Source organism: Mugil cephalus, chromosome 8 (assembly GCF_022458985.1).
Source record: "Mugil cephalus isolate CIBA_MC_2020 chromosome 8, CIBA_Mcephalus_1.1, whole genome shotgun sequence".
Taxonomy (NCBI): domain Eukaryota; kingdom Metazoa; phylum Chordata; class Actinopteri; order Mugiliformes; family Mugilidae; genus Mugil; species Mugil cephalus.
Genome location: NC_061777.1, coordinates 917643 through 945501, shown reverse-complemented (window position 1 = coordinate 945501; position 27859 = coordinate 917643). Strand labels below are relative to the sequence as shown.

The 27859-nt window shown below is 44.2% G+C and overlaps 3 protein-coding genes across 7 annotated transcripts; 2 read left to right on the top strand and 1 right to left on the bottom strand.

Moving 5' to 3' along the window:
* Positions 1-816: 816 nt before the first annotated feature.
* srp19 (signal recognition particle 19) lies at positions 817-6020 on the bottom strand. The gene is made up of 5 exons (XM_047593005.1): positions 5749-6020; positions 3709-3784; positions 3557-3628; positions 1701-1809; positions 817-1182 (listed from the first exon to the last, which is right to left on the bottom strand). The coding sequence occupies exons 1-5, from the start codon at positions 5784-5786 to the stop codon at positions 1052-1054; spliced, it is 426 nt and encodes a 141-aa protein (XP_047448961.1). The 5' UTR covers positions 5787-6020; the 3' UTR covers positions 817-1051.
* Positions 6021-7305: 1285 nt separating this feature from the next.
* Positions 7306-11737, top strand: rsph14 (radial spoke head 14 homolog). Its single transcript, XM_047592959.1, has 6 exons — positions 7306-7586; positions 7941-8043; positions 10308-10426; positions 10510-10756; positions 11144-11286; positions 11368-11737. The coding sequence occupies exons 1-6, from the start codon at positions 7409-7411 to the stop codon at positions 11655-11657; spliced, it is 1080 nt and encodes a 359-aa protein (XP_047448915.1). The 5' UTR covers positions 7306-7408; the 3' UTR covers positions 11658-11737.
* A 400-nt stretch (positions 11738-12137) lies between these two features.
* LOC125012802 (dematin-like) lies at positions 12138-27652 on the top strand. Of its 5 annotated transcripts, none has more exons than XM_047592950.1 (18): positions 12138-12227; positions 16219-16254; positions 16881-16940; positions 18568-18602; positions 19743-19826; positions 19906-20034; positions 22417-22461; positions 23198-23372; positions 23468-23512; positions 23688-23840; positions 23991-24103; positions 24478-24583; positions 25113-25171; positions 26131-26173; positions 26296-26303; positions 26408-26464; positions 26534-26614; positions 26745-27652. In XM_047592950.1, the coding sequence occupies exons 4-18, from the start codon at positions 18591-18593 to the stop codon at positions 26856-26858; spliced, it is 1224 nt and encodes a 407-aa protein (XP_047448906.1). In that variant the 5' UTR covers positions 12138-12227; positions 16219-16254; positions 16881-16940; positions 18568-18590; the 3' UTR covers positions 26859-27652. The 5 variants fall into 5 exon arrangements, with proteins under 5 accessions (XP_047448906.1, XP_047448907.1, XP_047448909.1 ...); XM_047592951.1 differs by having other exon boundaries at positions 12141-12227; positions 16827-16940; XM_047592953.1 differs by having other exon boundaries at positions 12157-12227; positions 19746-19826.
* The last annotated feature ends 207 nt before the right edge of the window (positions 27653-27859 follow it).

Below are 27859 nucleotides of genomic sequence, written 5' to 3'. Positions count from 1 at the left end.
AACTAGTTTGATTCTTGACTAAGGCCTCCAGGAGTCAGGTATCTTAGTAAGGCTTACTGGGAGACCTTGAATCATGAACACATCCAGGTGTTCAGACTGACCTTGGTCAGATGGTACTTTGACCTGGAGCAGAACTCCAGAAACCAGTCGGACGAAGGATTCCTGATCATCTTTGTATTTGTGCCATTGGTTAGCATATTTAAGTGAACTGTTATGCTAAAATTTCTTTTACTTCCAGTTGCTGTAACCTGATCTAATAACACACACCATGCCAATATTTTTGATTATGGTTATAATTTAATTATTGATCTGATTTCCAGATCACTAGCTAAGAATATACTTTGAGACTGAACTTGGCATTTGGTTATGGGTCTCTGTTAGCAGGGTGGTGCCCTCTAATTATTAGGATATTAATAATTTAATTATAATTCATTAGTAATCATATTAATGGTTGCCAGGTTTGCCCCTATGATGTTCAACTAAATGGCGCCCCGTGTGAGGCATTGCACTCAAACTAAAGGAGCTGCTACAGAATAAAAGAGTGTTATAATGTTCCTGGTTCATCCTGAACTCTGGGGGTTGGTACCAATTCTGGGAACCAATCAGAAGGTTTTTAGCATCGATGTTTCAATGGACTGGCCGGGAACGATACAACATCAAAGACATCTGACTGGTCGATTCAGTACTTTTTTTTTTTTTATTAACGGAAAACTGATGAAGTTCCATTTTCGAAAAAAAAAAAACATAGGAAAACTTTAACGAACTCTTCTACAAGGATGACAGAGGATAATCCTCTCCAATTATAGACAACAAAAATGTGAGAAAACAAACCATTTATTCGTCTTCACGGAGGCAAAAATTAAGTCAACAAAACGTGGATGAGGATGATGAATAAAACAGAAACATCTTCCATCAGGTGACGCCTGCAGCTGAATGAAATGATCAACAAACCCTTTAAAGACAAAAACCTCACACGGGTTCAGGGTTTGATTCTGTCCAATGTTCTGTAAATTTAAAACTAAAGCTTGAAAAGAAATGAAGTGTATTTCTTCTATTTCTTCTTCTTCTTGCTCTTCTTCCCTCCCTCCCCCTGCTGGGAGCTGGTTTCGCCTCCTCCTCCTTTCTGCGTCCGAGTCTTTAGTTTGGGGATCATCTCTGCCACGTAGAACATCACGTCTTTACCTGAGAACGTCATGGAAAGGTGATGTCGTTGGTCAGTTTGTGAAATCAAAACTCCATCCATCGTTTTAGAGATGGGTAGATGAAGCCTTGTGAAGCTTTTTATGGCTTCTCCCTGACTGAGGTTTTGAAGAATCAATTTTTTATATATTTTTTAAAGCTCCACCGTCACATCTGGAGTCTGGACACAGTTTGGATTTTTAGCTTTGAAGGGAAAGCAGAGGTGGACATGTGGAAACATTTCTGTCAACTCTGTAATGAACACATGCACTTAACTGCAGTCCAGGCTTTGGAAAGAGAGTTCAAGTTCATCACGTTTCTTAAATGTGTTAATTTAAAGGCAGATAAATGTAGCAGTTTAAATGAGAAACTCCTCGTTTTTCTTCATTCATTATTAGATTCATGTTAGAAAGGTTTCAGATGGAAACGATGTGAATCAGATTCAAACGCCTCCTCTCTGCCAATGTTTGTGAAAATGTGATGAAAACATGTTTTAGTGTTTTGTTTTTTTTTGTTCTTACGGGACGAGAACTTGTCCAGACAGAGGCTCCCGTCGGCCTGTTTCAGCTGGACCCGGACCCGACCTTTGAACTGGACGTCTCTGTTCCACTCTCTGGGATGAAACTTGTTCTGGAAAACACACATGGTACAACATCATCATCATCATCATCATCTTTACCATTTTTCCTCCTTCAGCTCACTCCGTCTCCTTAAGGCTAACATAGCAGCTAACTCCGCTTTCTGTCGACTTTAGCCTACGTAGCAGCTAACTGTGTCCTTTAGGCTAATGTAGCAGCTAACTGTCTCCTTTAGGCTAATGTAGCAGCTAACTGTCTCCTTTAGGCTAGTGTAGCAGCTAACTGTCTCCTTTAGGCTAATGTAGCAGCTAACTGTCTCCTTTAGGCTAATGTAGCAGCTAACTGTCTCCTTTAGGCTAGTGTAGCAGCTAACTGTCTCCTTTAGGCTAATGTAGCAGCTAACTGTCTCCTTTAGGCTAATGTAGCAGCTAACTGTCTCCTTTAGGCTACGTAGCAGCTAACTGTCTCCTTAAGGCTAATGTAGCAGCTAACTGTCTCCTTAAGGCTAATGTAGCAGCTAACTGTCTCCTTTAGGCTAATGTAGCAGCTAACTGTCTCCTTTAGGCTAATGTAGCAGCTAACTGTCTCCTTTAGCCTACGTAGCAGCTAACTGTCTCCTTTAGGCTACGTAGCAGCTAACTGTCTCCTTTAGGCTAATGTAGCAGCTAACTGTCTCCTTTAGGCTACGTAGCAGCTAACTGTCTCCTTTAGGCTAATGTAGCAGCTAACTGTCTCCTTTAGCCTACGTAGCAGCTAACTGTCTCCTTTAGGCTAGTGTAGCAGCTAACTGTCTCCTTTAGGCTAGTGTAGCAGCTAACTGTCTCCTTTAGTCTACGTAGCAGCTAACTGTGTCCTTTAGGCTAATGTAGCAGCTAACTGTCTCCTTTAGGCTACGTAGCAGCTAACTGTCTCCTTAAGGCTAATGTAGCAGCTAACTGTCTCTTTTAGGCTAATGTAGCAGCTAACTGTCTCCTTTAGGCTAGTGTAGCAGCTAACTGTCTCCTTTAGGCTAATGTAGCAGCTAACTGTCTCCTTTAGGCTAATGTAGCAGCTAACTGTCTCCTTTAGGCTACGTAGCAGCTAACTGTCTCCTTTAGGCTACGTAGCAGCTAACTGTCTCCTTTAGGCTACGTAGCAGCTAACTGTCTCCTTTAGGCTAATGTAGCAGCTAACTGTCTCCTTTAGGCTACGTAGCAGCTAACTGTCTCCTTAAGGCTAATGTAGCAGCTAACTGTCTCCTTTAGGCTAATGTAGCAGCTAACTGTCTCCTTAAGGCTAATGTAGCAGCTAACTGTCTCCTTTAGGCTAATGTAGCAGCTAACTGTCTCCTTTAGGCTAGTGTAGCAGCTAACTGTCTCCTTAAGGCTAGTGTAGCAGCTAACTGTCTCCTTTAGGCTAATGTAGCAGCTAACTGTCTCCTTAAGGCTAATGTAGCAGCTAACTGTCTCCTTAAGGCTACTGTAGCAGCTAACTGTCTCCTTTAGGCTACGTAGCAGCTAACTGTCTCCTTTAGGCTAGTGTAGCAGCTAACTGTCTCCTTTAGGCTAATGTAGCAGCTAACTGTCTCCTTTAGGCTAATGTAGCAGCTAACCGTCTCCTTAAGGCTAATGTAGCAGCTAACTGTCTCCTTTAGGCTAATGTAGCAGCTAACCGTCTCCTTTAGGTTAATGTAGCAGCTAACTGTCTCCTTAAGGCTAATGTAGCAGCTAACTGTCTCCTTTAGGCTACTGTAGCAGCTAACTGTCTCCTTTAGGCTAATGTAGCAGCTAACTGTCTCCTTTAGGCTAGCGTAGGTTTACCTCCACTAGGACGTTCATCCCTGCAGCCGTCAGGACGTCTTTGATCTCAGCGCAGGACGGATTCTCCACCGCCTGCAGAGACACAACATCAGACCCAGCTGTCAACACATTTAATCGATTAAATAAAGACAGAACGGAGGTTTTTTTTTTACCTTCTCTGTGGGAATCCTGCGTCCTTCAGCCAGAGTCTTCTTACTGTTGATGTAGACCGGATAGAGACAGACGAACCTGAGACACACAGAAGAGACGGTGTTGACATGGACGCTAGTTCCTCCTCTAAATGACCAGAATGAGGCCGGAGTCTGGTGGTAACCGTGGTAACATTTACTAATCTTCATCAGGGTGAGGGACAGAAACATAAAGACATAAATACTTCTTCCCGCCCGGTCTCCATTGTTCATTTTCTTCATAAAAAAAAAAAAAAATCCTCCTCCTCACGTTTTCATCTAAACTCATGTATCTCATCACACGGTTTGGTCTCCATGAAAAATGCACCTGAAAGAGAAGCTGCAAGTCGCCAGTAGCTCCGCTCAGAATAACCTGTTTAGGTTATTCTGAGCGTGTTGATGGTTGTTTTGTTTTGTGTCTGACTTGTTGTCGTTTTTTCTGTGCCTTGAACCAGTCAAATGGTTTTTGGTTGTTTTGTGCTGTTTTTATTTCAGGGGAACGTGAGATCTTTGGAGGGACTGTGTGCGTTTGATGGGACCCAGAGGGAGTGAGTCTGGAGAGGAGCTTTGGTTCATACGACCACAGGACTCTGTGCCCGGCTTCAGACTCTACGGGCCGACACACTGCGTTGACCTTTACGTCCTTCCCGTGGTGGACAACAAGGAGACACCGCTGACTAGAAACACCATGCGATGACACGATCCATGCCGCTGTTGCTATGCAACCAACCACACAACCTCAGACACTGATTTGCCAACTATTGTATATAACTACTTTTGTATATTTTGTTTTCCTAATTTCTAATTCTGTAAATTTTTTGATTACACGTTTTATTTTAATCTCATTTTATCTTTTTTGTATTTACTTTTATTTGAAACGTAGCTACGGTGACAAAGTAATTTCCCTTGCGGATCATTAAAGTCTGTCTAAGTCTGAACCTCTGATCACAGTCACTGGTCCATATAAACGTGGACAGTGACTTTAAACTCCAAAACAATCATTTGATAAAGAAGATTTAATGTAGTAAGTATTTCAATGGAAGCCTAAACCTGGATCAGTTAGGAAGAAACTGCTAAATATTAATCATGTTAATAATTTATAGTTGTAACGAAGTTTTATTTCATTAGGTTTTAACCACTAATACCAACATACATGTAGACGATCAGCTGACACATACACGTCATGCTAAAGGAGCAGCGTGCTACGGAGACAACTACGGGACAAACTTAGTGTAAAAACTAACTCATTATTATTTTTAGAGATGATTTCTTTGCGTGTACCTCATAAATAACAGTCATTTCTAGGTTTTTCTGTAACGAGCAAGTTTTTATTGAAATAAATATTGTAAACCCACGGTTAGCTGCTAGGACATGGTGTCTTAGCTTACCTGTTAAACTGTAAACTGTGGAAACCAAGAATATTTATGGAGATTAAATTAAATTAAATTAGGCCGAATTGTAGGGCGGGCCTTAGTGATCCAGATTATTACTAAATTACAACACAATACCAGGTTACGTATTAAGAACACACACGTTTTCCTTAAAAATACAAAATCCGACATGGGAGTTTCGCCATTGGCTGAGCGTAGGGCTAGCACTAGAAAAAAAACTGCAGATTTTAGTTGAAATTAAAAGAAAACGCGTGAAACGTATGCCGAATAGAAGAACGATAGTTGGGGTTCCGTTTATGTATTTGTAATAATAAATAACAACGTTTTGTTTGAAAAAAAATGAAAGTTGTCTTAAAACTAATATACGAATGAATTCAATTCAGTTGGTCTGAGCGAAACGCTAACACTGGTGAACAAAAAGGCAGATTTTAGTTGAAATTAAAAGAAAGTTCATGTGAAATGTATGCGGAATTGAAGACTGAAGTCTATGGTTCAGATTATACCATACACCAATGATAAATAGTTAAAGTATAAAGATTTGATGGGGGAAAAACTAAAGTTGTCCACAGGAGTTTCACCATCGAGTTAGCCTGAGCGCCGGGCTAGCTGCTAGCACTGTTAGCTCGGAACTCACCTCTCTTTATCTGCGGGGTTTTGGGTGAGATGAGCCATAGCTGGGCTCCTCTCCGGGGTCGAGACGGAATCCAACGACGCAGACTCGATTTCAAACCAAATAATATTCACAAAGATGGCCTTTAATTCTTCGGCGGTTCGGGTGTGTGATAAACACGCCGCCACCCGGCTGCTCCACACGGCGTTAGCAAGCGACTGGTGCGCTTCATTTAATGGCCCGAGTCCACCGGAGGCGGGGTTACCAGGCTTTTCCTGATCGTCTTCTTCTTCTTCTTCTTCGATATTGTACGGCGGTAGCAAACTATAACAGCGTATAACCGCCACCCTGTGGTTTGTGATGGTAACTACAGTGGCTTAAATCTACTGGTCCGACCTTAAATATGATCAAAACCTTCAATACATCTTCATCCAGTTTTCTGCCGTGACTCAGAACTATTTTCCCTAAAGTTTTGTCTTTGAGACGTGAATTAGTCTCTTCCATGCTAATAATATTTCAGAGTCTGCAGTTGCAGTTTAGTTCTTTATCAGACGAGTTGATGAAGAAGAAAAGAATCAACTCCAACAACCTGAAATATAAATTCCGTTTTGCGTAATTCTTTTTCAATGCAACTAAACCAAACTTAATAAAAACATGTTCACGACAGGGATATGTAATAATAAAAATAATAAAATTACTTAATAATTACTGTTTCTAATGAGTTACATGCTGAGGACCAATATTATTCACATTATACATGCTTCCCTTAGGCAATATTATTAGAAAGCACGGCATAAACTTCCACTGCTACGCAGACGATACCCAGCTATATTTATCCATGAAACCAGATGAAACTAATCCGCTGGTTAAACTCCAAGCACCTTAAAGACATAAAGGCTTGGATGACCTGTAACTTTCTACTTTTAAACTCAGACAAAACTGAAGTTATCGTATTTGGCTCTAAACATGTCAGAGATTCATTATCTAATCACCTGCTTTTGTTGGATGGCGTTACCTTGGCCTCCAGTACTACTGTGAAAAACCTTGGTGTTATATTTGACCAGGATATGTCCTTTAATTCTCACATAAAGCAGGTGACCAGGACTGCTTTCTTCCACCTTCGTAATATCATCAACATGAGGAACATCCTTTCTCAGAGTGATGCAGAAAAACTAGTTGATGCATTTGTGTCTTCCAGGCTGGATTATTGTAACTCGTTACTGTCTGGCTCCAAATACTCTTTAAAAAGCCTCCAACTGATTCAAAACACTGCAACAAGAGCACTGACAGGAATTAGCAAGAGAGATCATATTACTCCAGTATTAGCTTCTCTTCATTGGCTCCTTTAAAATGTAGAATTGAATTTAAAATCCTCCTCCTTACATACAAGGCCCTGAAAGGCCGAGCTCCATCATATCTGAGGTCTTTCAGAGATGAAAGTGTATAATCCGTATAATTAAATGGAGAAGCCTTTGCTCTAGGTCCCTGCTGTGGACTGGAAACATGTGCAAAAAAAACCTGCTTTAACACGTGAGTCTATGGACAAAAATCTTTCTTTTTCTCTTACGGTCCCTGAACGCAGCATCCTTGTTTACATGTGGTAACCGGGCAACAACCAGGAACCACAAACCGTCTCCGACCCTCGGTTCTCGGGTTCCTCTCGGGTTCCTCTCGGGTTCCGTCCATGGCCGCTGTCCTCGTAGACCCGAGCCGGGCTCCGGTGGCCTTTGGCCGGCGAGGAGTCCCTCAGCTGTTCGAGGAGCTGCAGCATCATCCGGACTCCGGGAGGAGGCTCCGGGCTCTGGCTTCACTCTGCGACCTGGTCCACGACCCGGACCGGCTCTACCAGACCGTGAACGGAGGTGAGAGGACGCACGAACCGGACTCCGGACCCGGAGTCAAGTCTGGTCCGGAGGGAAACTGACTCAGTTAGAGTCAGAGTCACAGAAATGATAAATAATGAGATTAAACCAAAATACATGAAATGGAACCGTCACCAGGGCAACGGGACTATTATTATTATTATTATTATTATTATTATTATTATTATTATTATTATTATTATTATTATTATTATTATTATTATTATTATTATTATTATTATTATAGAACCTCTATAGAACTAGCCAGACTAAATAACTTTATTGAGGCTCCAGACTGAACCAGAACCAGAACCAGAACCACTGATTAAACCTCCGTCTCTTCTTCTCCTGCAGGTTTTCTGCAGCAGCTCCAGGTTTTGCTGAAGGATGAAAATCCTCCAGTCAGAGCAAAGACGTGCGAGTTCCTTCAGCTGGTGAGCGACCACAGCATCGGCAGGTACGAAACAGGCCAAACGCACCTTTTATTTCATTTTATGATTATTATTTTACTCTTTTTATTCAATTTCATGGACACAAACATTAAGAAGAAGAATTCTACAGGTTAAAGTCCAGATTAGAGTCCAGATTAAAGTCCAGATTAAAGTCCAGGTTAAAGTCCAGGTTAGAGTCCAGGTTAGAGTCCAGGTTAAAGTCCAGATTAAAGTCCAGGTTAAAGTCCAGGTTAAAGTCCAGATTAAAGTCTAGATTAAAGTCCAGGTTAGAGTCTAGGTTAAAGTCCAGGTTAGAGTCCAGATTAGAGTCCAGGTTAAAGTCCAGGTTAGAGTCCAGATTAAAGTCCAGGTTAAAGTCCAGGTTAGAGTCCAGGTTAAACTCCAGGTTAAAATCCAGATTAAAGTCCAGGTTAAAGTCCAGGTTAAAGTCCAGGTTAAAGTCCAGATTAAAGTCCAGGTTAAAGTCCAGGTTAAAGTCCAGGTTAAAGTCCAGGTTAGAGTCCAGATTAGAGTCCAGATTAAAGTCCAGGTTAGAGTCCAGATTAAAGTCCAGGTTAAAGTCCAGGTTAGAGTCCAGGTTAGAGTCCAGGTTAAACTCCAGGTTAAAATCCAGATTAAAGTCCAGGTTAAAGTCCAGGTTAAAGTCCAGGTTAGAGTCCAGTTTATTCAATTCCATGCACAATTAAGAAAGTCACAGGTTAGATTCCAGGTTAAAGTCCAGGTTAAAGTCCAGGTTAAAGTCCAGGTTAAAGTCCAGGTTAAAGTCCAGGTTAAAGTCCAGGTTAAAGTCCAGGTTAAAGTCCAGGTTAAAGTCTGATGTGCACACAAAACAAAGAAAGAGCCTGCATCAAATAAATCAATAAAAAGAGGACGGACAGTCCTCGTCCTCCAGGGACAGATCCTTTAGTCCCGATAGTGATTATGGAATAAGAGCAGAAATATGTGACCTCCTGAAAACACGTGGTCTGATGTCGGGACCTGGGATCAAACCTTCATCTGATTCTGACTGAAAGGTTTAAACATTTAACTCCTGAGACCAGAGCTTCGGTTTCTGGGATCAGCTCGAAACCAAACATCTTCTATGAGCAGGAAGTCGTAGCTCGTAGCTAAACTTTATGTCAAACTATAAAAGTGAATAATCATAGTCTGAGGAGGTTTTGTACCGTGTCTCTCCAGCAGGGGGCGCTGTGACACTGAGTTACAAAAACTAGATTATTTCCTATAAATAAAGAGCAAAGTGATGAGGCGTCGGTGGAGCCTCTCACAGATTAGGATTTTTATTTTAAAGAAAAAAGAAAAAGAAAACAGCCATAATATTTTTTATGCTTTTTATTTTCACCTAAACGACTTCAAACCTGCTCGACACAAACAAAGTCTCAGCAGTTTTCAGGATTTTAACGTTTTACTGTATCAACACATTAAAACGGGAATAAAAGCAAATAACTGGACATTTCTAAACACGATCAACACATTCAGCTTTTACAACTATTTCCATTAAAACGAAGGAAAAACATCAAACATTTTGTGCAACGAGTTACAAACTATCAGACGCAGCGAAAATGATTTGAAACCAGTTTAACTGTCGACAATTTGTGAGACATCGTCGTCTTAAACTGATCGTTCAGACGCTGAATTATGTGATGCCTCTGGTTGTGTTGTGTTGTGTTGTGTTGTGTTGTGTTGTGTTGTGTTGTGTTGTGTTGTGTCGTGTTGTGTTGTGTTGTGTTGTGTTGTGTCATGTCCTGTCATGTTGTGTTGTGTTGTGTTGTGTCATGTTGTGTTGTGTTGTGTTGTGTCATGTTGTGTTGTGTTGTGTTGTGTTGTGTTGTGTCATGTTGTGTTGTCGTGTCGTGTCCTGTCATTGTGTATCAGCTGCATTACGGGTAAGCAAGTCACTGTCATTTTTGTCCATGTTTTACATATTTTTGTACGAGATACACATCAAACATTTTGTGCACGATTCACTGTCAGCGCGCGAAAATGTTTGAACCAGGTTTTTGTCGACAATTTTGTGAGTCGTCGTCGTCTTACATGATCTTCAGCCTGAATTATGTGATGCTCTGTTGTGTTGTGTTGTGTTGTGTTGTGTCATGTCATGTCGTGTCATGTTGTGTTGTTATGTCATGTCGTGTCCTGTCATGTTGTGTTGTGTTGTGTCATGTCATGTTGTGTTGTTGTGTTGTGTCATGTTGTGTTGTGTTGTGTTGTGTTGTTGTGTCGTGTCATGTTGTGTTGTTGTGTTGTGTCATGTTGTGTTGTTGTGTTGCAGACAGGCCCTGCTGGCCTCCTCCCTCCTCCCTCCTCTGTCCCTGCTCCTGGACGACTCCTCGTCCTCCTGCAGGAGGAACGTCCTCCGGGTCCTGAACCGTCTGGCTCTGCTGCCCTCTGGTAAAACCCCTCAGGTCTGGGGGGGCGGGGTCTGGGTCTGGGGGGGCGGGGTCTCTGAGGGTCTAACACGTGTCCTCCTGCAGGTGCAGAGTCCCTCCTGAGTCTGGTCCCCAAACTGATTCTGAAGCTCAGGCAGCAGGAGGAGCAGGAGGAGGAGGAGGAGGAGGAGGAGGAGGTGCAGGTGCTGCTCCTCTCCACTGTCTCCTGCTGCTCCAGACTGGACCCTCTTCCAGCTCTGGCCTCAGACGCCGTCTCCCTGCTGGGACACAAACTGTCCCACCGATGTCCCAGCGTCCGCAGGGAGGCAGCAGGAGGTCTGATGGAGCTGAGGTCTGACCCACATTGTTTCTTTGTTTCTTTGTTTATTTTATTTATTTATTTGTTTGTTTATTTGGTTTATTTGTTTATTTTATTTTATTTGTTTGTTTGTTTTATTTTATTTTATTTATTTATTTGTGTGTTTGTTTGTTTGTTTATTTTTATTTATTTATTTGTGTGTTTGTTTGTTTTATTTTATTTATTTATTTGTGTGTTTGTTTGTTTGTTTATTTTATTTTATTTTATTTGTTTGTCTGTTTGTTTCTTTGTTTGTTTGTTTATTTTATTTTAATTTAATTTTATTTATTTTATTTGTTTCTTTGTTTCTTTGTTTGTTTATTTTATTTTATTTTATTTATTTATTTGTGTTTGCGTGTCTGTTTGTCTCGGGCGTCTCAGTGTGTCTCTGGAGGGGAAGCAGCAGGTGTGTGAGCAGCAGCTGCTCCGGGTCCTGGTGTCTCTGCTCCAGGACCAGGACCAGGACTCTGAGGTCCAGACCAACGCTGCAGGAGTCCTCATGAACGCGTCCATCATCACCACAGGTGCAGAGAGATCATCACCTCCTCCTCGTCCTGTTTGAACACAGCTTACTTCATTTAACCTGGTGTGGGCTCCTCCTGCAGGGAAGCAGCAGTGTCTGGATCTCAACGTCGTCCCCGTCCTCCTTCAGCTGCTGGAGGAGGAGGAGGAGGAGGGCGGGGGGGAGGAGGAGAGGAGGAGGAGGAGGAGGAGGAAGGCCCTGGTCCTCTACTCCCTCCGAGCTCTGACGGCCTTGGCTGAAGCTCCAGACGGACGGCGCCTCCTGCTGGAGCACCTCCCTGTGCTGGTGAGGAGGAGCGAGGCCCCGGAGGAGGACGGGGACGTCCGGCGGGCGGCTCAGACCGCGGTCAGGGTCGTCACCTGGACCCCCTGAGACCTGGACCCCCTGAGACCAGGACCCCCGACCTCTGACCTCTGACCTGTGAAGCTCAATAAACTCCTGCTTGTTGTTCATCAGTTTTATGTGAAGGAAATGAAGCTCCGCCTCCAGCCACTAGGAGGCTCCACCTGACACAACATGCTTTAAACTACAGCAGTGGGGCTCTGAGGTCCTGGGGCCCCGGAGGGGGTCCGGTCTACGGTGCCCCCCCCCCCCCCCCCATGTTTCAGTCAGAGGCTCCTCAGATCAAACTGAGCTCAAAGTAAAAATAATAATAAACTAATTATTAAATTATTATTAATAATAATTAAAAATAGTGAATTTATTTGAATTACTTTTCATATTTCTGTTTGCTGCACCGTCATGTTTACCCCCCCACACCTCACCCCCGACCCCCCTCTGCTGAGAATGGACCCGTCCAGAGGGAGAGAGAGAGGAGGGGAGGGAGGGGGGAGGGAGGGAGAGAGGGGAGAGGGGGGGGTGAGTGCTGCTATCTCTCTCTCTCAGATGATCCGTGGACGTGGGAGCGATCAGAGCTGGTGTCGGAGCTTCTGGATGTTTCAGGTGAGACTCGGCTTCATGTTTATGACCAATAATAATAATAATAATAATGATAATAATAATAATATAACAATAATAATACTTAATATTAATGATCCGCCGGGACGTGACACAGACACACAAACACGGAGCGGAGTTCAGGGGGAAATGATTGTGTTTGTAGCGGGACTTCAGCCTCTCTCTCCGGCCCTGGTCGACCTTGTATGGGGGGGGTGGGAGGGGTGAGTAGCAGCGGGGGTGTCGCTGTGTTGACACGTCGGGCTGCGGAGCTCTGCAGCGGGACAGAGGCAGAGAAGCCCCGGTGCTGCGGGCATGTCGCTGTTTCCGTGTTTTCTTCAGAGCCCTGAACGCACCATGAGGCTGCGGATCAGGACGAGAAATTATGTAACAGGAGAATATGTGTGTGTGGTGGTGGTGGTGGAGGGGGCGGGGGGGGGGGGAAAGGAGGAGAGGATGGAGGATGGAGGTATCTATCTACCGTTGCCATGGAAACAGCAGCCAAAGTTCTGGTGGGTCTTGAACCTTGGGGAGGTCGGAGGTCAACATCTGGATTTACAAACTACCGACCGCAGGAAACAGTGGCCCGTTACCATGGAGACCAAAGCCAAACCATGTGATCAGAAACATCTACTGGAAATAGGGGAGAGAAGAAGAATGAGGACCAAGCATCACCTCCTCCAGCTTCGGTTCATCTTTGATGATGATGATGAGTAGCAGAGGTTACCATGGCGACCCCCCCCCCCCCCCCCCCCCAGCCCAGAACCTCCTCCTGGTTGTTGGTTGAACCTGCTCCTGTGTTTCTGTGTTTCTGTTGTGTAACGTGAGTGAAGATGACGCATGAGTCCAGAAATAGAGGAGAGAGGCGTTCAGGGACCAAACATGAAAATCAGCATCACGAGGAGAAGCTGGAGACTTCCTGGTCTTCTTCTTCTTCTACTCTATCAATTCAGGTCTGGACACTAACATGGAGGAGGACACACGGTACTTCTCCTCCTTCTCCTCCTCCTCCTCCTCCTCCTCCTCCTCCTATTTCCAGCAGATGTGTCTGACGTTTTGGTTTTAAACTCGTGCGTCCTATCACATGGTCTCCATGGTAACGGAGAGGTCCTCCACTGCTTCAGTCTCCGTTATCAAAGACGTCCTCTATTTTTAGAGCGGGACACGTCCAGAGATTAAAACACAGAGCCTCTAACGTCCTGTCACAAAGTCACAAAGTTCCTCCTCCTTTTTCTTCTTCTCCTCCGTCTTCTCCTCCTTCTTCTTCTTCTTCTTCTTCTCCTCCTCCTCCTTCTTCTTCTCCTCCACCTGAAACTACTTTGTTGCTGACGTTGAATCCAGTCGTCTCTGCTGCAGACTGAGGCCTCGGCTCTTATCTCTGAGAACAGCATGGGGACGGGGGACGGGACGGGGGACAGTATGTGGGGGTGGGGGGTTATATTTATTATTAAAACACAACTTTCATTAAACTGAGACAGTCTCCAAAAAAAATAACAACATCTGTGGAGTTATGAGATAATATTCATCATATGAATCACAGGAAACGGTTCTAACGTCTTTATTTAGATGAAAACCAGTAGATTTAATCCAGAGTTTAGAGTCAGACAAAGACACCTCATACTGATAATATAGAAGACGAGTTCAGAGGAGGAGGAGGAGGAGGAGGAGGAAGAAGAGGAGGAGGAGGAGGAGGAGGAGGAAGAGGAGGAGGAAGAAGAGGAGGAGGAAGAGGAGCTCAGGAATTTGAAGAGGTTTCGATGTGACACCTTCAGGTTCTCCTCTAAAATCAGACGACAGGAAAGAGGGGAGGAATAAAAGAAGGAGAACGTTTCTGCAGAAGAGGAGCCGAGAGAGGAGGGAAAGGAGGAGGTGTAGACGGAGAAAGAGGAAGAAGGACGAAACAATTCAGGGACGTAGAGACTGAAAACTGGAACTAAAGTAAAGAGGGAAGAAATGAGGGATGCATGAAGAGGAAAGAGGAGGAAAGAAACTGGGGAGGGAATATAGAAGGATGAAAAGGAGGAGGAGGAAATGGATGAGGAGAGAGGAGAAACATTAGAAAAGAAGAAGAAAATGAGACGAAAGGAAGGAAATAATGGAAGAGGAAGGATGTGTTGGAGGAAAGGGAGGTATAGAAAGATAGAAGAAGGAAGGAAAAACCAGGAGAAAAGAAGGAAACATTCAACTTGTGGAAATGAAAAGAACTCCTCCTCCTCCTCCTCCTCCTCCTCCTCCTCCTTCTCCTCCTCCTCCTCCTCCTCCTCCTTCTCCTCCTCCTCCTCTCTTCTCCTTCTTAAAGACACGCCGTCCTCCACGTTGTGGGTGTGGTCACGTCTCTGTTCACTCAGATAAGAACCCTCAAAACACACAAACAAAACTCAAGGTTCTGTCTCTGTGAGGACCGACACATCCTGAATACAACCTGCTGTTAGCTGGGAGGCTAGGAGGAGCTAATAATAGCTGGGAGGCTAGGAGGAGCTAATAATAACTGGGAGGCTAGGAGGAGCTAATATTAGCTGGGAGGCTAGGAGGAGCTAATATTAGCTGGGAGGCTAGGAGGAGCTAATAATAACTGGGAGGCTAGGAGGAGCTAATATTAGCTGGGAGGCTAGGAGGAGCTAATATTAGCTGGGAGGCTAGGAGGAGCTAATAATAACTGGGAGGCTAGGAGGAGCTAATATTAGCTGGGAGGCTAGGAGGAGCTAATATTAGCTGGGAGGCTAGGAGGAGCTAATAATAACTGGGAGGCTAGGAGGAGCTAATATTAGCTGGGAGGCTAGGAGGAGCTAATATTAACTGGGAGGCTAGGAGGAGATGCTGTTAGCTGGGAGGCTAGGAGGAGGTAATATGAGCTGGGAGACTAGGAGGAGATGCTGTTAGCTGGGAGGCTAGGAGGAGCTAATATTAACTGGGAGGCTAGGAGGAGATGCTGTTAGCTGGGAGGCTAAGAGGAGCTAATATTAGCTGGGAGGCTAGAAGGAGCTAATATTAGCTGGGAGGCTAGGAGGAGCTGATATTAACTGGGAGGCTAGGAGGAGCTAATATTAGCTGGGAGGCTAGGAGGAGATACTGTTAGCTGGGAGGCTAGGAGGAGGTAATATTAGCTGGGAGGCTAGGAGGAGATACTGTTAGCTGGGAGGCTAGGAGGAGGTAATATTAGCTGGGAGGCTAGGAGGAGATACTGTTAGCTGGGAGGCTAGGAGGAGCTAATATTAACTGGGAGGCTAGGAGGAGATGCTGTTAGCTGGGAGGCTAGGAGGAGATACTGTTAGCTGGGAGGCTAGGAGGAGTGTTTGCTCTTTCAGACCAAAGACCTGGATGTCTTGTCTACTGTTCTGTAGCTGGGGGGGGGGTCTTAGGAGGCAGTGACCGGCACTAACGACCTCCTCCATGATTTTAACGAGATCGTTTACGAGGCCGGAGGAGATTGATGGCAGAGCTGTGTCCTGATTGGCTGCAAATGATATGTTAGACGCCATCTTTGACCCGTGAGACAAACGCTTGTCCCTCAGACTCGAGACACCTTCCTTCCCTCCTTCCCTCCTTCCTTCCTTCCCTCCCTCCCTCCTTCCATGTGGGGGGGTGGTTGGAGGATCCTGTCCTCTGGGGGTGTCTGGGTGGTCCACGGTCCAGCCTCTCTCTCTCTTTTATTGTCTCTCTGTGTCTCTCCCACATCTCTGGCAGCTGATTGGACGTCTGAGCTCTGTAACCTAGCAACCGTCACTTATCTCCCAGCATTCCTCTGGGTTACGTCCCGTCAAATATAGACGAGAGACACCAATCACTGATCAATATGGGGAGGGAGGGGGCTGTTGCCGTGGTTACCTGATTTGGAGAGGATGGGTCTGTGGTGAGCTCTCATCGCCTAGCAACCGCGTCAACGTCCTGGAACTTAAACTTTGGAAATAGAGTCGAGTCAGTGACCGATGGCACCTGAATGCACCATGACCTGTCCTTCTTCTTCTTCTTCTTCTTCTTCTTCTTCTTCTTCTTCCAGGAGGCTGCAGAGCTCAGACGTCCACAGCTCCAACATGTGAGTCCACATCCTCATTTTCTATCATCTTTAAACTTAAAGATGATCCCGACTCATCTGACTCTTCCTCCAGAGACAGACACAGATTTAGTCTTTAACTTTAAATAAGACACATAATTAATTATGTTGAATTGAATGAATTATTCAGAGCGTTGGTGAAATTTGACGCCGGCTCAGATCGATCGTGGTCGAGGAGTCAGAGAGTCACCGTCTGCTCGTTCCTTTGTTTGTTTCTGACTTTAAATAAAAAGAATCTGTTCAGATCAGTTCAATGAGGACGAGATGAATCGGGTTTGACTTTAATAAGTGTTCAACTCAAACTTTAGTTAAATGTAAATATAAAATACTACAACTGCTAAAGTCATATTTGAGTATTTTCAGAAAACAAGAAAAATTAATTTTTGATATTTAAAGAATCGAGAATCTTTATTTGGACTCAAGCTTAAACACACACATTTAAATAAAACACCCTTAGAAAGAATTAATATAAATAATGTAATAAAATAATATATTATTGATATTGGAACAGTCCTTCCTTCCTTCCTTTCCTCCCTTCTTCCTTCCTTCCTTAGTCTTCATTTAAAGCCAAGGCCAACGTGTCCCTGAAGTGGTCGTGTGTGTTTCAGGTGCTGATCGGGCATCGGAGCGCTGAAGACAAACAGACATGATCCCTTTCTCTCCCTGAGGTAAAAACACAGTCACGCTGCGTTTGTGTTTCTGTGTTAGCGTTGGACAAAGCGGCGCTCTCTAGAATAATCCCTCTGAGCCCGTCGGCCTCTTCGGACAAAGCTGCAGCAAAGCCGTGTGTACAGAGAGTTATGTCCAGCAATAACCTGACAACGAGTCCTCTGTGGAGCAGACAGGCGCTTAGCTTAGCTTAGCTTAGCTTAGCTTAGCACAAAGACTAGAAACAGGGGGGAACTGTTAGCCTAGTGGAAGAAAACTCTGTCGGCTCTGAAGAGATTCCAGGAGGGACAGAAACATGGAGGTAGAAGAACTAAGATGAACCAGACCTGGAACCCTGGATGTCTTCTAAGTCTGACTCTCTTCAGGTTTCTCTACTGGAGGTTCTAGTGGCTGGAGGTTCTAGGGGTCTAGGAGGTTCTTCAACGGTTTTTGAAAGGGAACATCATTTATTGGAGTTCTTGAAGTGGAAACCGTGGAGAACCAGCTCTAAGGAGGTTCTAGGGCTCTTCTAGGTTGTTCCTAATGTTCTGGAGGACATTAGTACCACTGCTGAGGAGGTTCTAGAGGTCTTTCAGGGGATTTCTGTCACATTTAAGGAAGTTCTTGAGGAGTTTTTGTAACGAATTCCTAGTGGTAATGAGGAGGAGGAGTTCTAAGGTGATGATTAATGTTAGAGGGTTCCTTTATGTGGGACTGGAGGTTTTCTGCAAGGTCTAGAAGTAATGGAGGTAGGGGAGGTTCTGGGACTTTTCTAGTTGAATCCATTTGCTAATGAGGAGGTTCTAGAGTTCTTTGAGGTAGTTTCAATCATAGCTTAGGGAGTTAATAGTCATCAGAAAGTCTAATAGTCATCACAGATATTCCTTTATGAGGTTCTAGTGGTAGTGGAGGTTCTAGGGCTCTTCTAGGTTGTTCCTAATGTTCTGGAGGACATTAGCACCACTGCTGAGGAGGTTCTAGAGGTGAATTCTGTCACATTTAAGGCAGAATGAAAGAGATTCTCCTAAAGGGTTCCTTTAGGTGGTTCTGCTGGAGGCTTTCTGGAAGGTCTAGAAGTAATGGAGGCGAGGGAGGTTCTAGTGCTCTTGTAGTAGGTTCCTATTATCAGTGAGGAGGTCCTAGAAGCCGTTCTAGAAGGATGTTATTAAGATCTGGTGGTTGAGATTAAAAGGTTCTTGTAGATTGTTCTGCTGGAGGTTTTCTGGGGGTTCTACGGGCCGTGGAGGTCGTCAAGTTCAGAGATGGTCATTGGGGAGGTTCTAGGGCTCTTCTAGACTGTTCCTAATGCCGAGATTGTACCACTGCCAAGGAGGTTCTAGAGGTCTTTTAGGAGGTCCTTGAAGGGTTTTAGAAAGGGTTCTAGGGTTCTTCATACTATTTTGTAGTTTTAGTCATAGTTTAGTGTGTTCTTAAAGTCCAATAATCATCACAGAGATTAAAAGGTTCATTTATGTGGTTCTCCTGCAGGTCCTGGTGGTAGTGGAGGAACTCAAGTTCTAATTAATCTGTATTGTTATTATTACTAATTTAAATATGTTCAAGTCAACATATTAACTGTTTATTGTTATTTTATGATAATTTTTTTGATGGATGGATTTAACACCGTGGTGTCGCTGTGTCTTCCAGGAACTGACCAATCAGCAGTCAGGATGATGCCCAAGGTAAATACCACGTTCTCAGAGTCATGTTCTAGGAGGTTCTAAGGTTCTTCTAGGTGAGTCTGGTCATGATTTAAGACGAGATCACCACAGAGATCAGAGGGTTCCTTTAGGTGGTTCTACTGAAGGTTCTAGTGGTGATGTTAGTGATCATTGACCACTTTGTAATGTGGTGTGAGGATGTTTTTCTCCAGCCTCAAAGATCAAGTCTGCACTGACTTTAATGTCCCCAATACTGTAAAACTAGTATCGATGTCAGGAGATAAAGTTTGTCAACGAGTTTTCAGGATAAATTATTGATGACCAGTCATGTTTTGAGCCAAATACTAGTTTGCTTTGCAAGAAAGGCCCAGATTTAACGTGGACCAGACCCAGATGACTTGAGTCAGTTCTCCTTCTCCGTAATCTGCTGGTATGAGTCCATCACTGGTCCAGGTTAATTAATTAGGTTCTAAGCAGAAAGGCCTGGAGGAACGTTACCAGGAGCAGGTGTTAATAAGGGTTGAATCTCTTCTAACAGATAGTTCTCATCCCTTAAACGCTGAATTTCAGATGTTGCATCTGGATCAACTTTAACAATTCAGAACCAACACATTTAAACAGCCTTTTGTTCCTGCAGCCACTCTAGTTTTTGGTTCTATAGAACCACAGATAACACCTCGCCTGCTGCACTTAGCTGTTAAAATTCATCCGGAGGTCGAACGCGCCAAATCAGAACCCACCTGGTGTAACTGTGTCGACTTCCTGCATCAGATATTTACTCTGAGCTGATACATGAACGTCTAAACGTCTGTTTTTATTGATTAGACCATGAACCTGTCTCTGTGTCTCTGTGTCTCTGTCTGTGTCCTGTCTCTGTGTCTGTCTCTGTGTCTGTCTCTGTGTCTATGTCTCTGTGTCTCTGTGTATCTGTCTGTGTCCTGTCTCTGTGTATCTGTCTGTGTCCTGTCTCTGTGTCTCTGTGTCTCTGTGTCCTGTCTCTGTGTCTGTGTCCTGTCTCTGTGTCCTGTCTCTGTGTCTCTGTGTCTCTGTGTCCTGTCTCTGTGTCTCTGTCTCTGTGTCTGTGTCCTGTCTCTGTGTCTGTCTCTGTGTCTCTGTGTCCTGTCTCTGTGTCCTGTCTCTGTGTCTCTGTGTCTCCGTTAGCAGCAGGTGGCCCAGACGTCTCCTGGGAGCGTCTTGTCCCTCAGAGGGACCAGCGTCCCTGGGTCCCCGGCCGCTGCCATCGTGGTGAGAATCCCCCACAGATCCAGTTGTGTTTGTCTTCAGATTAATCTTGAGGTGGTAATCTGTAATCCCCCCCCTCCAGGCCAGAGTGGAGGACGGCGTCATCGGCTACAAGGACTTGGCTGCGTTACCGAGAGACAAAGCCATCCTGGACATAGAGCGACCTGACCTGATGATCTACCAGCCGCATTACTGCTACAGTCCACTGGAGGTGACGCGTTTAAACTCTGCATAGTTTCTGAACATGATGACCTGTCTTTGCTTTACTGGCGTTTATTTTCAGACTCGTTGTTCCCAGAGTCTACATGTCTGATTTCATGGATTAGTTTTCGTTACTTTTTGCTTTTGGCTTGTCAAACAGAAGTCTAATGAGAAATAAGGTCAGGTGTAAAAGTCAACTCATTGGTTTACAGTCAGGACACCAAGCTAGCCCCTCATGGCTAGCTAGAAAGCTACGAATATCTTCAGCTGTAGTTCCTCCTGTTTCTGTGTGCTGAAGCTGCTGGACATTGAATCATTCTATCTAACAGTAGCTCCTCTTAGCTTCCTACTGTTGTACGCTCCCAGCTAACAGTAGCAGCTAACAGTAGCAGCTAACAGTAGCGCTTCCTGTTTCCTTTTATGAATACATTCAGGAGACGTGACAGTCGGCCTTCGTTGTTCTTTGCTGTTTTGGTCCAGACTGAGAATAGAAGCTTTGAATCTGTCCATAAACCCACATGAATGAAATCCAGAGTAGATGAGATTCACTTTTCTTCAGCATTAATGATAATATTAAAAATAACAACAATGAGAGATAATTGATCAAATCTGTGCCAGATTAAATGTGATTTTAAATGTTTCTCTTCCAGTATTTGTGGACAGCGAGGACAGAGTCAGACATTCTGTGAAGCTCCTGTTTTTAGCTTAGCATGCAGAAACCAGCAGCCTGGCAGCGAGGACGCTCGCTTCGTTTGCCGCTTGGTTGGTTCTGCGTCTGGCTACGAACGGGAACCATCAATCTGCAGCTGGTTAGCACAGCTGAGGCCCGTTGTCAGTATCTGTTTACACCGCCCCACTCTGGGGAACCTAAAGGGCAACCGCTCAATTACACGGTGACTGGAGAACAGGACGGATTCCTGGAAGACAGAAGGAATAATCAGGCTGAAAAGATTTAAAACCACACGGATACGTTTAAATCAAACCAATCGTCTTTCTGGGCAGATCCACGGATCATCTGGTTCTCAGAGCTTTAGTTTCATTTTATTTCAATGTGCCGCTCTAGAAACCGTAGTACAACTCAGTGGAGAGGTTCTACTGATCCTCAGGCTGGTTCTTAATGTTCTACACATCCTTTACGCTATCTGGCCTCTGTCTGAGTTAGAAGGTTCCTAGGAGCTCAGGTGGTTCTAGTTGCTCTTTAGGACTTCCTGGTGGTCACTGGTGTTGTTCCTCATGTTCTAATGGACCTTTTATCACCATTGAGTAGGTTCTAGAAGTTTGCTTGGGTCAATCTTACAAGGTTCTTTTAATAACCACAGACATTCTTGGTTTCCTACAAGTGGTTCTATTTATTGGATGTTCTAGTGGTTGTGCAGGAGGGCGCTGACTCCCCTTAAAAAGGGTCTAGGATCTCAGGTGGTTGTAGTTGACCATTAGAACTTCCTGGTGATCACTGGAGAGGTTCCACAAATCATCTATGTGGTTTCTAATGTTCTGATAGACCTTTATATCACCATGGAATAGGTTCTAGATGTCCTTTTGATGGATCTTAGGGGGTGCTTGGGGTTCTTTTAATCACCACAGGTTGCTCACTGTAGATGTTCTAGAGATCATCTAAGTGGTTCCTAATGATCGGGAGGACATTCTTGTCGCCACTGAGGATGTTGTAGAGATCTTTTGAGTGATGTTAGTCATACCATAGGATGTTCTGGAGGTATTTAAGTCTCCCCAGATATTCTTGGTTTCCTTTAGGTGGTTCTACTGGTCTTTCTTATTTGGCTTTACTGTCACTGGAGAGGTTCCATGAATGTTCTTATTCAGGAGTCCCTGGTAGTAGCTGAGGAGGTCCTACAGGTTCTAAGGTGTTCATCAAAAAGGTTTCTATGATAACCCAAAGCAGCTTTAGTGGATATTTTGAGGTTCTAGTAGTAATGGAGGACATCATGCAGGTTCTAAGGAAGGTGAACACTGAGGATCTCCTAGTCTCCATCAATGCATCACTTGTTTCTTCCAGTCTGGACTCCATCTTAAATAGGTTCTAGGAGCTCAGGTGGTTGTAGTCGACCTTTCCTGGTGGTCACTGATAGGGTTCTGCAGGTTCAAAGGTCATTGTTATTGCTACTGAGATCTTTGTGGTGATTTCCATCATGTTAGGAAGTTCTTGGGTTCTAAAACCATCACAGAGATTTTAGGGTTCCTTCAGGAGGTTTTACTGGAGTTCTAGAGATAATGGTACTAGGTACTAATTGGAGGCGTTCAGGGACGAGGTTTAAGCTCACACCACTACAGACTTTTCACTTCTACTCATCAGATTCATCCACGTTTTAATATCATGTTCTTTAAACCTTAAACGTTCCCACTTTTAATCAGTTTTATCGTGTTTTTCTTCCAGAGGTCCTTGTCTCCTCGGTCCATCTCTCCTCCTGCCTCCCCAGAGGTAAGAACCCACATCTGGTTTCTCTCCTTAAACATCATGTTGGAGTTGTGAAGCAGTTCTAAATGGTTCTGAGGGTCCTTAACGTGGTTCTTTGGATGTTTTAGCTGGTTTTATTAGTCACTGAACTTTAAACGCTCAAACAGATCTAAAGTGATCCTCTGGGCAAAGCTGACCTTCGAGTGGTTGTAGTCGTTCTGTAGGAGGTCCTGGTGGAACTGAGTATGTTCTAGGTGGTTCTGTAGGAGGTCCTGGTGGAACTGAGTATGTTCTAGGTGGTTCTGTAGGAGGTCCTGGTGGAACTGAGTATGTTCTAGGTGGTTCTTTAGAAGGTCCTGGACCTTTTTCTCTCCATGGAGTAGGTTCCAGAAGTTCGTTTGGGTGGATCTTAGGAGGTTCTTGAGGTTCTCTTGGTCATCACAGATATTCTTGGTTTCCTTTAGGTGGTTCTATTTATTTATTGGATGTTCTAGTGATTGTGGAGGAGTTCTTACACGTTGTTTATTTGGTTTTACTGTCATTGGAATGGTTCTTATTTATAAGCCTGGTAGAATTATTTGAGGTTCTAGTGGTAACCAGCAGGTTCTACGTTGCTCTATGAAGATGTTGTAGAGATCATCTTTTGTCCATTCTTTTAAATTACATATTGTCTTTTTATTGTTTTCTGTATATATTTCGTACCTGATTTTGTTCTTCTGTGACACGTGGGATAAATGAACAATGTCTTCTGCGTTCCCAGAATCTGTCCAAGGAGTGGCTGGAGAACCGGTCACAAGGAGGTTCCTCACCTTGTTCCACCATCCAGACCAGCAGAACACAGAGAACGCTCACACCGCCCACTCCACAAACACCCAACACCCCCAACCCCCCGGGCTCTGGTCCCAAGGCCTCGGTGCAGCACTTCCACAGACCCGGTACGAATGGTTTATACTGGAGCCACGTGGGGTTTAGTGACAAAATAAAGCTGGATGTTTGTTTATTTATTTGTTTGTTTATTTATTTATTTCAGAGAACGGCAGCAACATTTATAAGAAACCTCCGATCTACAAACAAGGTGAGTTACAGATGTGACTGAGCTCAAATCCGTCGCCTGCAGCTGGAGCCGGAGCTGAATGTGGGTCAGAGACACGCATGACTTCATTGTGTTTAATCAGCTTTAACGTGTGTGTGTGTGTGTGTGTGTGTGTGTGTGTCTGTCTGTGTGTGTGTGTCTGTGTGCATCTGTACAGATGTGTTGTCCTCCGTCGTCCCTCAGGGGAAACACATCGAGGATCTGATCATAGAGTCCTCAAAGTTTCCAGCCGCTCAGCCTCCGGACCCCAACCTGCCCTCCAAGATCGAGACCGAGTACTGGCCCTGCCCCCCCTCCCTGGCCGTGATTGGTACGACCCAGAAACACACACACACACACACACACACACACACACACACACACACAATGCAGTAAATGGGACTCCCCACGTCACGTGCTGCATTTGTGGTACAGTAGGAAGATGGGATTTCCCAGGTTTGTCTTCCTCTTCTCTCTGCAGAGAAGGAGTGGAAGAAGAAGGAGCAGAGGGAGGAGGAGGAGGAGGAGGAGGATGGAGAGCTGGTTAATGAGCTGTGGGGTCTCAGGGCGCTTCAGAAACAGGAACTCAACAAGGTGAGATGATCAGGAGCCAGCAGCAAACATCCAGATGTTTCTGGTCCAGATATTCCAGATGTTTTCAAAGTTCAGATATTGTGCTTTGAGATGTTTTAGGTTTTAGGTCCAGATGTTTCTGGTCCAGATGTTTCTGGTCCAGAAGTTTCCTGTTCCAGTTTTTTTGGGTCCAGATGTTTCGAGCTCAGATTCAAGTCCAGATGTTTTTAAAGTTGAGATATTTTTTTGTTTGGGACGGTTCAGTTTCATGTTCAACTGGATGAAAGTGTTTAGTTCACTGTCATATTTGAGAGGTTGTGTTCAAGTCAGATCCGTTAAATGGTGAATAAATGATCGACTTTGTGAGACCTTCACTGTCCCTGTGTTCGCCTCAGATTCAGTCGAACCTGGGTAAAATCATCCTGAAGGAGGAGCTGGAGAAATCTGCCGCCCCCCTGAGGAGGAAGACTCGCTCTCTGCCCGACCGCAGCCACAACACAGGTAAGTTTCCCATTAACCGTAGACGGTGACACCTGGTGGCTGGGAGGTCCATGCTGCATCAGACACAGAGACACAAAGACATAAAACTAACAGGACAAATAAGACACGAATGAATAAATACAAGAAAATATGTGTCATGAGATATATTATACATACATGAAGAATATGTAGACGGTGAAAGAAACAATGTTTTTTCTACTTCATGATAAAAATGACGACAAAACATCCTGAAAATCGACAAAGAACCTAATTAAACACATTAAACAGAAATATTAAATTAAGCCAACATTACCAATATTACATATCAGAGAGGAGCTCCTCTAGGGTTAAACCAGACTTGTTGCTTAGAGTGTGATGGATGAGTGGTAAAACTCTACCAGGGAGTTACTGCCCTCCAGTGTTCACACGGTGTCATGGAGGCAAAGTCAGTTTAGATCCACACATCTGCAGGGAATTAAAAGACAAACTCTCCCCCTCCTCCTCTTCTTCCTCCTCTTCTTCTTCTTCTTCTTCTTCTTCTTCTCTCCAGGGTCCAGCGTCTCGAGGTCGGTATATTTCCCAGCATCCTCTAGGAGCGGTCTGTCCAGGGTGAGTCTTTTCTCTGTGCTTCACCTCATAGACTGTATTTAAATAGTATAAACTGCTCTTCTAAAGAGAAGCCAAAGCTAGCAGAGCTCCCCCTGGTGGCTGGAGCCTGAAGTATAGGTCATAAGTCCTGCCCCCTCCATGTAAGTGGGCGGGACTTGGGCCAAACTGAAACACTAAAATATACGTCAAATAATTTATTTCGTGGATGATTTCTATCATTTCAGGTAGTTAATATGATGTTGATGAATGTTCAAGTTTCATTTTTGGATAAGTTTCATTGTAGTTATTTGACGCTATAGAAACAGGATGTGACATGATGATGACGACCCGTTGCCATAACATCTGCTCCGTAAAGACGTCCTGTGTGACCGTGAGAGTTGGAAAATCTATTTTTAAAAATAAGTCCAGGGAATAATCCAACATTTACTTGTAGTTGGTGGAGGTGGAACAGAGTGTAGGATTAATTAAATGAAAACACCAGGGAGTCTGGAGGAAGTAGAGACGTGTTTAGTCCATATTTATATACAGTCTATGGAGGAGATGTGTTTAGTCCATATTTATATACGGTCTATGGAGGAGACGTGTTTAGTCCATATTTATATACGGTCTATGGAGGAGACATGTTTAGTCCATATTTATATACGGTCTATGGAGACGTGTTTAGTCCATATTTATATACGGTCTATGGAGGAGACGTGTTGAGTCCATATTTATATACAGTCTATGGAGACGTGTTTAGTCCATATTTATATACGGTCTATGGAGGAGACGTGTTTGGTCCATATTTATATACAGTCTATGGAGACGTGTTTAGTCCATATTTATATACAGTCTATGGAGACGTGTTTAGTCCATATTTATATACAGTCTATGTAGGAGACGTGTTTAGTCCATATTTATATACAGTCTATGGTGTTTCTTGTCGTCGCTGATCATCATGTTTTTGTTTCATCCTCCAGCTTCAGTCGACTGAGTTCAGCTCCTCAGAGAAAACTGCTGCAGGTACAAAAATAAATGAAATATTAATTATTATTAATAATAATAATTATTATTATAATTATAAAACATTCCAATTTCAGACCACGTTGTTTTAATTGTTTGTTTCCTTCTCTGTGTCTCTGCAGGTCTTCAGGTAGAGTCTCGTCGTTCATTCACAGCCACGTCGGATCAGTCAGGAAACGTATTTTATTCTTTATTTTATTTTATATTTTATATTTTTCTGTGTGTGTGCGTCAGAACGGAGACTCCAGGATGGACAGAGGGAACTCCCTCCCCAGCATGCTGGAACACAAGGTAGAGAAGGGAGGAATGAAAGGTTTGATGTGGTGTTGGTCTGAGCCACTGATTCACGATCCTCTACAGATTTACCCGTACGAGACGCTGGTGGTGACTCACAGAGGAAGAAAGAAGCTCCCCCCGGACGTGGACCGCACCAGGCTGGAGGTAAGAAGGACGGATGGACGGATGGATGGATGGATGGATGGATTCAGTCTAAAGTTTCATCTGAGAGCCTCAGGGCCTCAAACTCGTCCCAGTTGATTAAATCCTTCGTCCGTCTCCTCGTCCCCTGCAGAGACATCTGTCCCAGGAGGAGTTCTTCAGCGTCTTCGGGATGTCCATCGAGGACTTCGACGGCCTCTCCGTCTGGAAGAGGAACGACCTGAAGAGGAGGGTCTGTCTCTTCTGACGGAGGAGAGGTTTTCAGAGTTTCTGCTGCCTGTTTGAACCTGGAAAGCTTCAGAGCACAAACCCAGAGGAAACCAGCGTCTCAGTTAGCATGTTAGCATGTTAGCATATTAGCTGGGGCTCAGGACTCCCTGCAGTCTCCAGATTTGATCCTGGATCAGTTCTGCTGCGGTCGGACATTTAACCAACATTCCCGCTGTCGGTCTTTTAGAAGGATCGTTCCTATTGGCTTAGCCAGCTATGATGTCACAGCGACGGCGTTTCTTTCCCAGCACCCAAGAGGAAAAGGCTGTTTGACGGCAGTCAGTCAGGCTGATGCTAATGCTACGAGCTAACCGGGTCCTGCGAGTTTCTCTGTTGGGAACTGATTCAGAATAAAAATTAAGAAGAGTAACAGACGTCTGATGAGTTAAGAAGAAAAACCTGCTAGCCTAGCGTAGCCAGACCTAGCGCTTAGCAGGGTCAGAGTCTGGATTTCAACCAGTCAGATGATGCATATGACGACAGTTTAGGTTCTTTTAAAGGACTAGACGCAGTAACTTACGTACGTAGCCTACGTGAACTCACTAGGCAGCGCTGTGTCTGCTTTGCTGTTTCTACGTCTTGCTTCACTTTCAACAGTGGAGACCGGAACTGACAAATGTCTGTGTCTCCAAACCTCCTCCTTTAACCGTCTTTATTGATCCAAAACAGTTCATTAGAAAATGATGAAGATGGAGGTGTATAAAATAAGGAACATGCTACGACCCACATTTAAAAGACAACACAATAAAACAGATAAAAAAAATACTTATACTCAGACAGTCTGCGACTAAAAGGAGGAGGCGTCTATTTCTGTTTGTTCAGGGAGGCTGATGAAGAGATGTTCTTCCAGGCCAGTGGAACCTTATAACGTCTGAGAGCAGTGATGGAGGATGGAGGAGGTCTTTTGTGACGAGGATGGTTTTCACAGACTGGCTGTAGTTCTGAGAGGGTGTTTGTGATGCTCCAGTGATTCTCATG

Bases quoted from the DNA above. Each gene is read 5' to 3' on its own strand.
- rsph14 (XM_047592959.1), top strand. From the start codon at position 7,409: ATGGCCGCTGTCCTCGTAGACCCGAGCCGGGCTCCGGTGGCCTTTGGC. The intron at 8,044-10,307 runs GTACGAAACAGG...GTTGTGTTGCAG, and splicing joins AGCGACCACAGCATCGGCAG to ACAGGCCCTGCTGGCCTCCT. The intron at 11,287-11,367 runs GTGCAGAGAGAT...CTCCTCCTGCAG, and splicing joins CGCGTCCATCATCACCACAG to GGAAGCAGCAGTGTCTGGAT.
- LOC125012802 (XM_047592950.1), top strand. The intron at 20,035-22,416 runs GTGACGCGTTTA...TTTTTCTTCCAG, and splicing joins ACTGCTACAGTCCACTGGAG to AGGTCCTTGTCTCCTCGGTC. The intron at 23,513-23,687 runs GTGAGTTACAGA...GCATCTGTACAG, and splicing joins ACCTCCGATCTACAAACAAG to ATGTGTTGTCCTCCGTCGTC.
- srp19 (XM_047593005.1), bottom strand. From the start codon at position 5,786: ATGGCTCATCTCACCCAAAACCCCGCAGATAAAGAGAG. The intron at 3,629-3,708 runs GTAAAAAAAAAA...GTGTCTCTGCAG, and splicing joins GCAGGATTCCCACAGAGAAG to GCGGTGGAGAATCCGTCCTG. The intron at 1,183-1,700 runs GTAAGAACAAAA...TGACGTTCTCAG, and splicing joins TCTGGACAAGTTCTCGTCCC to GTAAAGACGTGATGTTCTAC.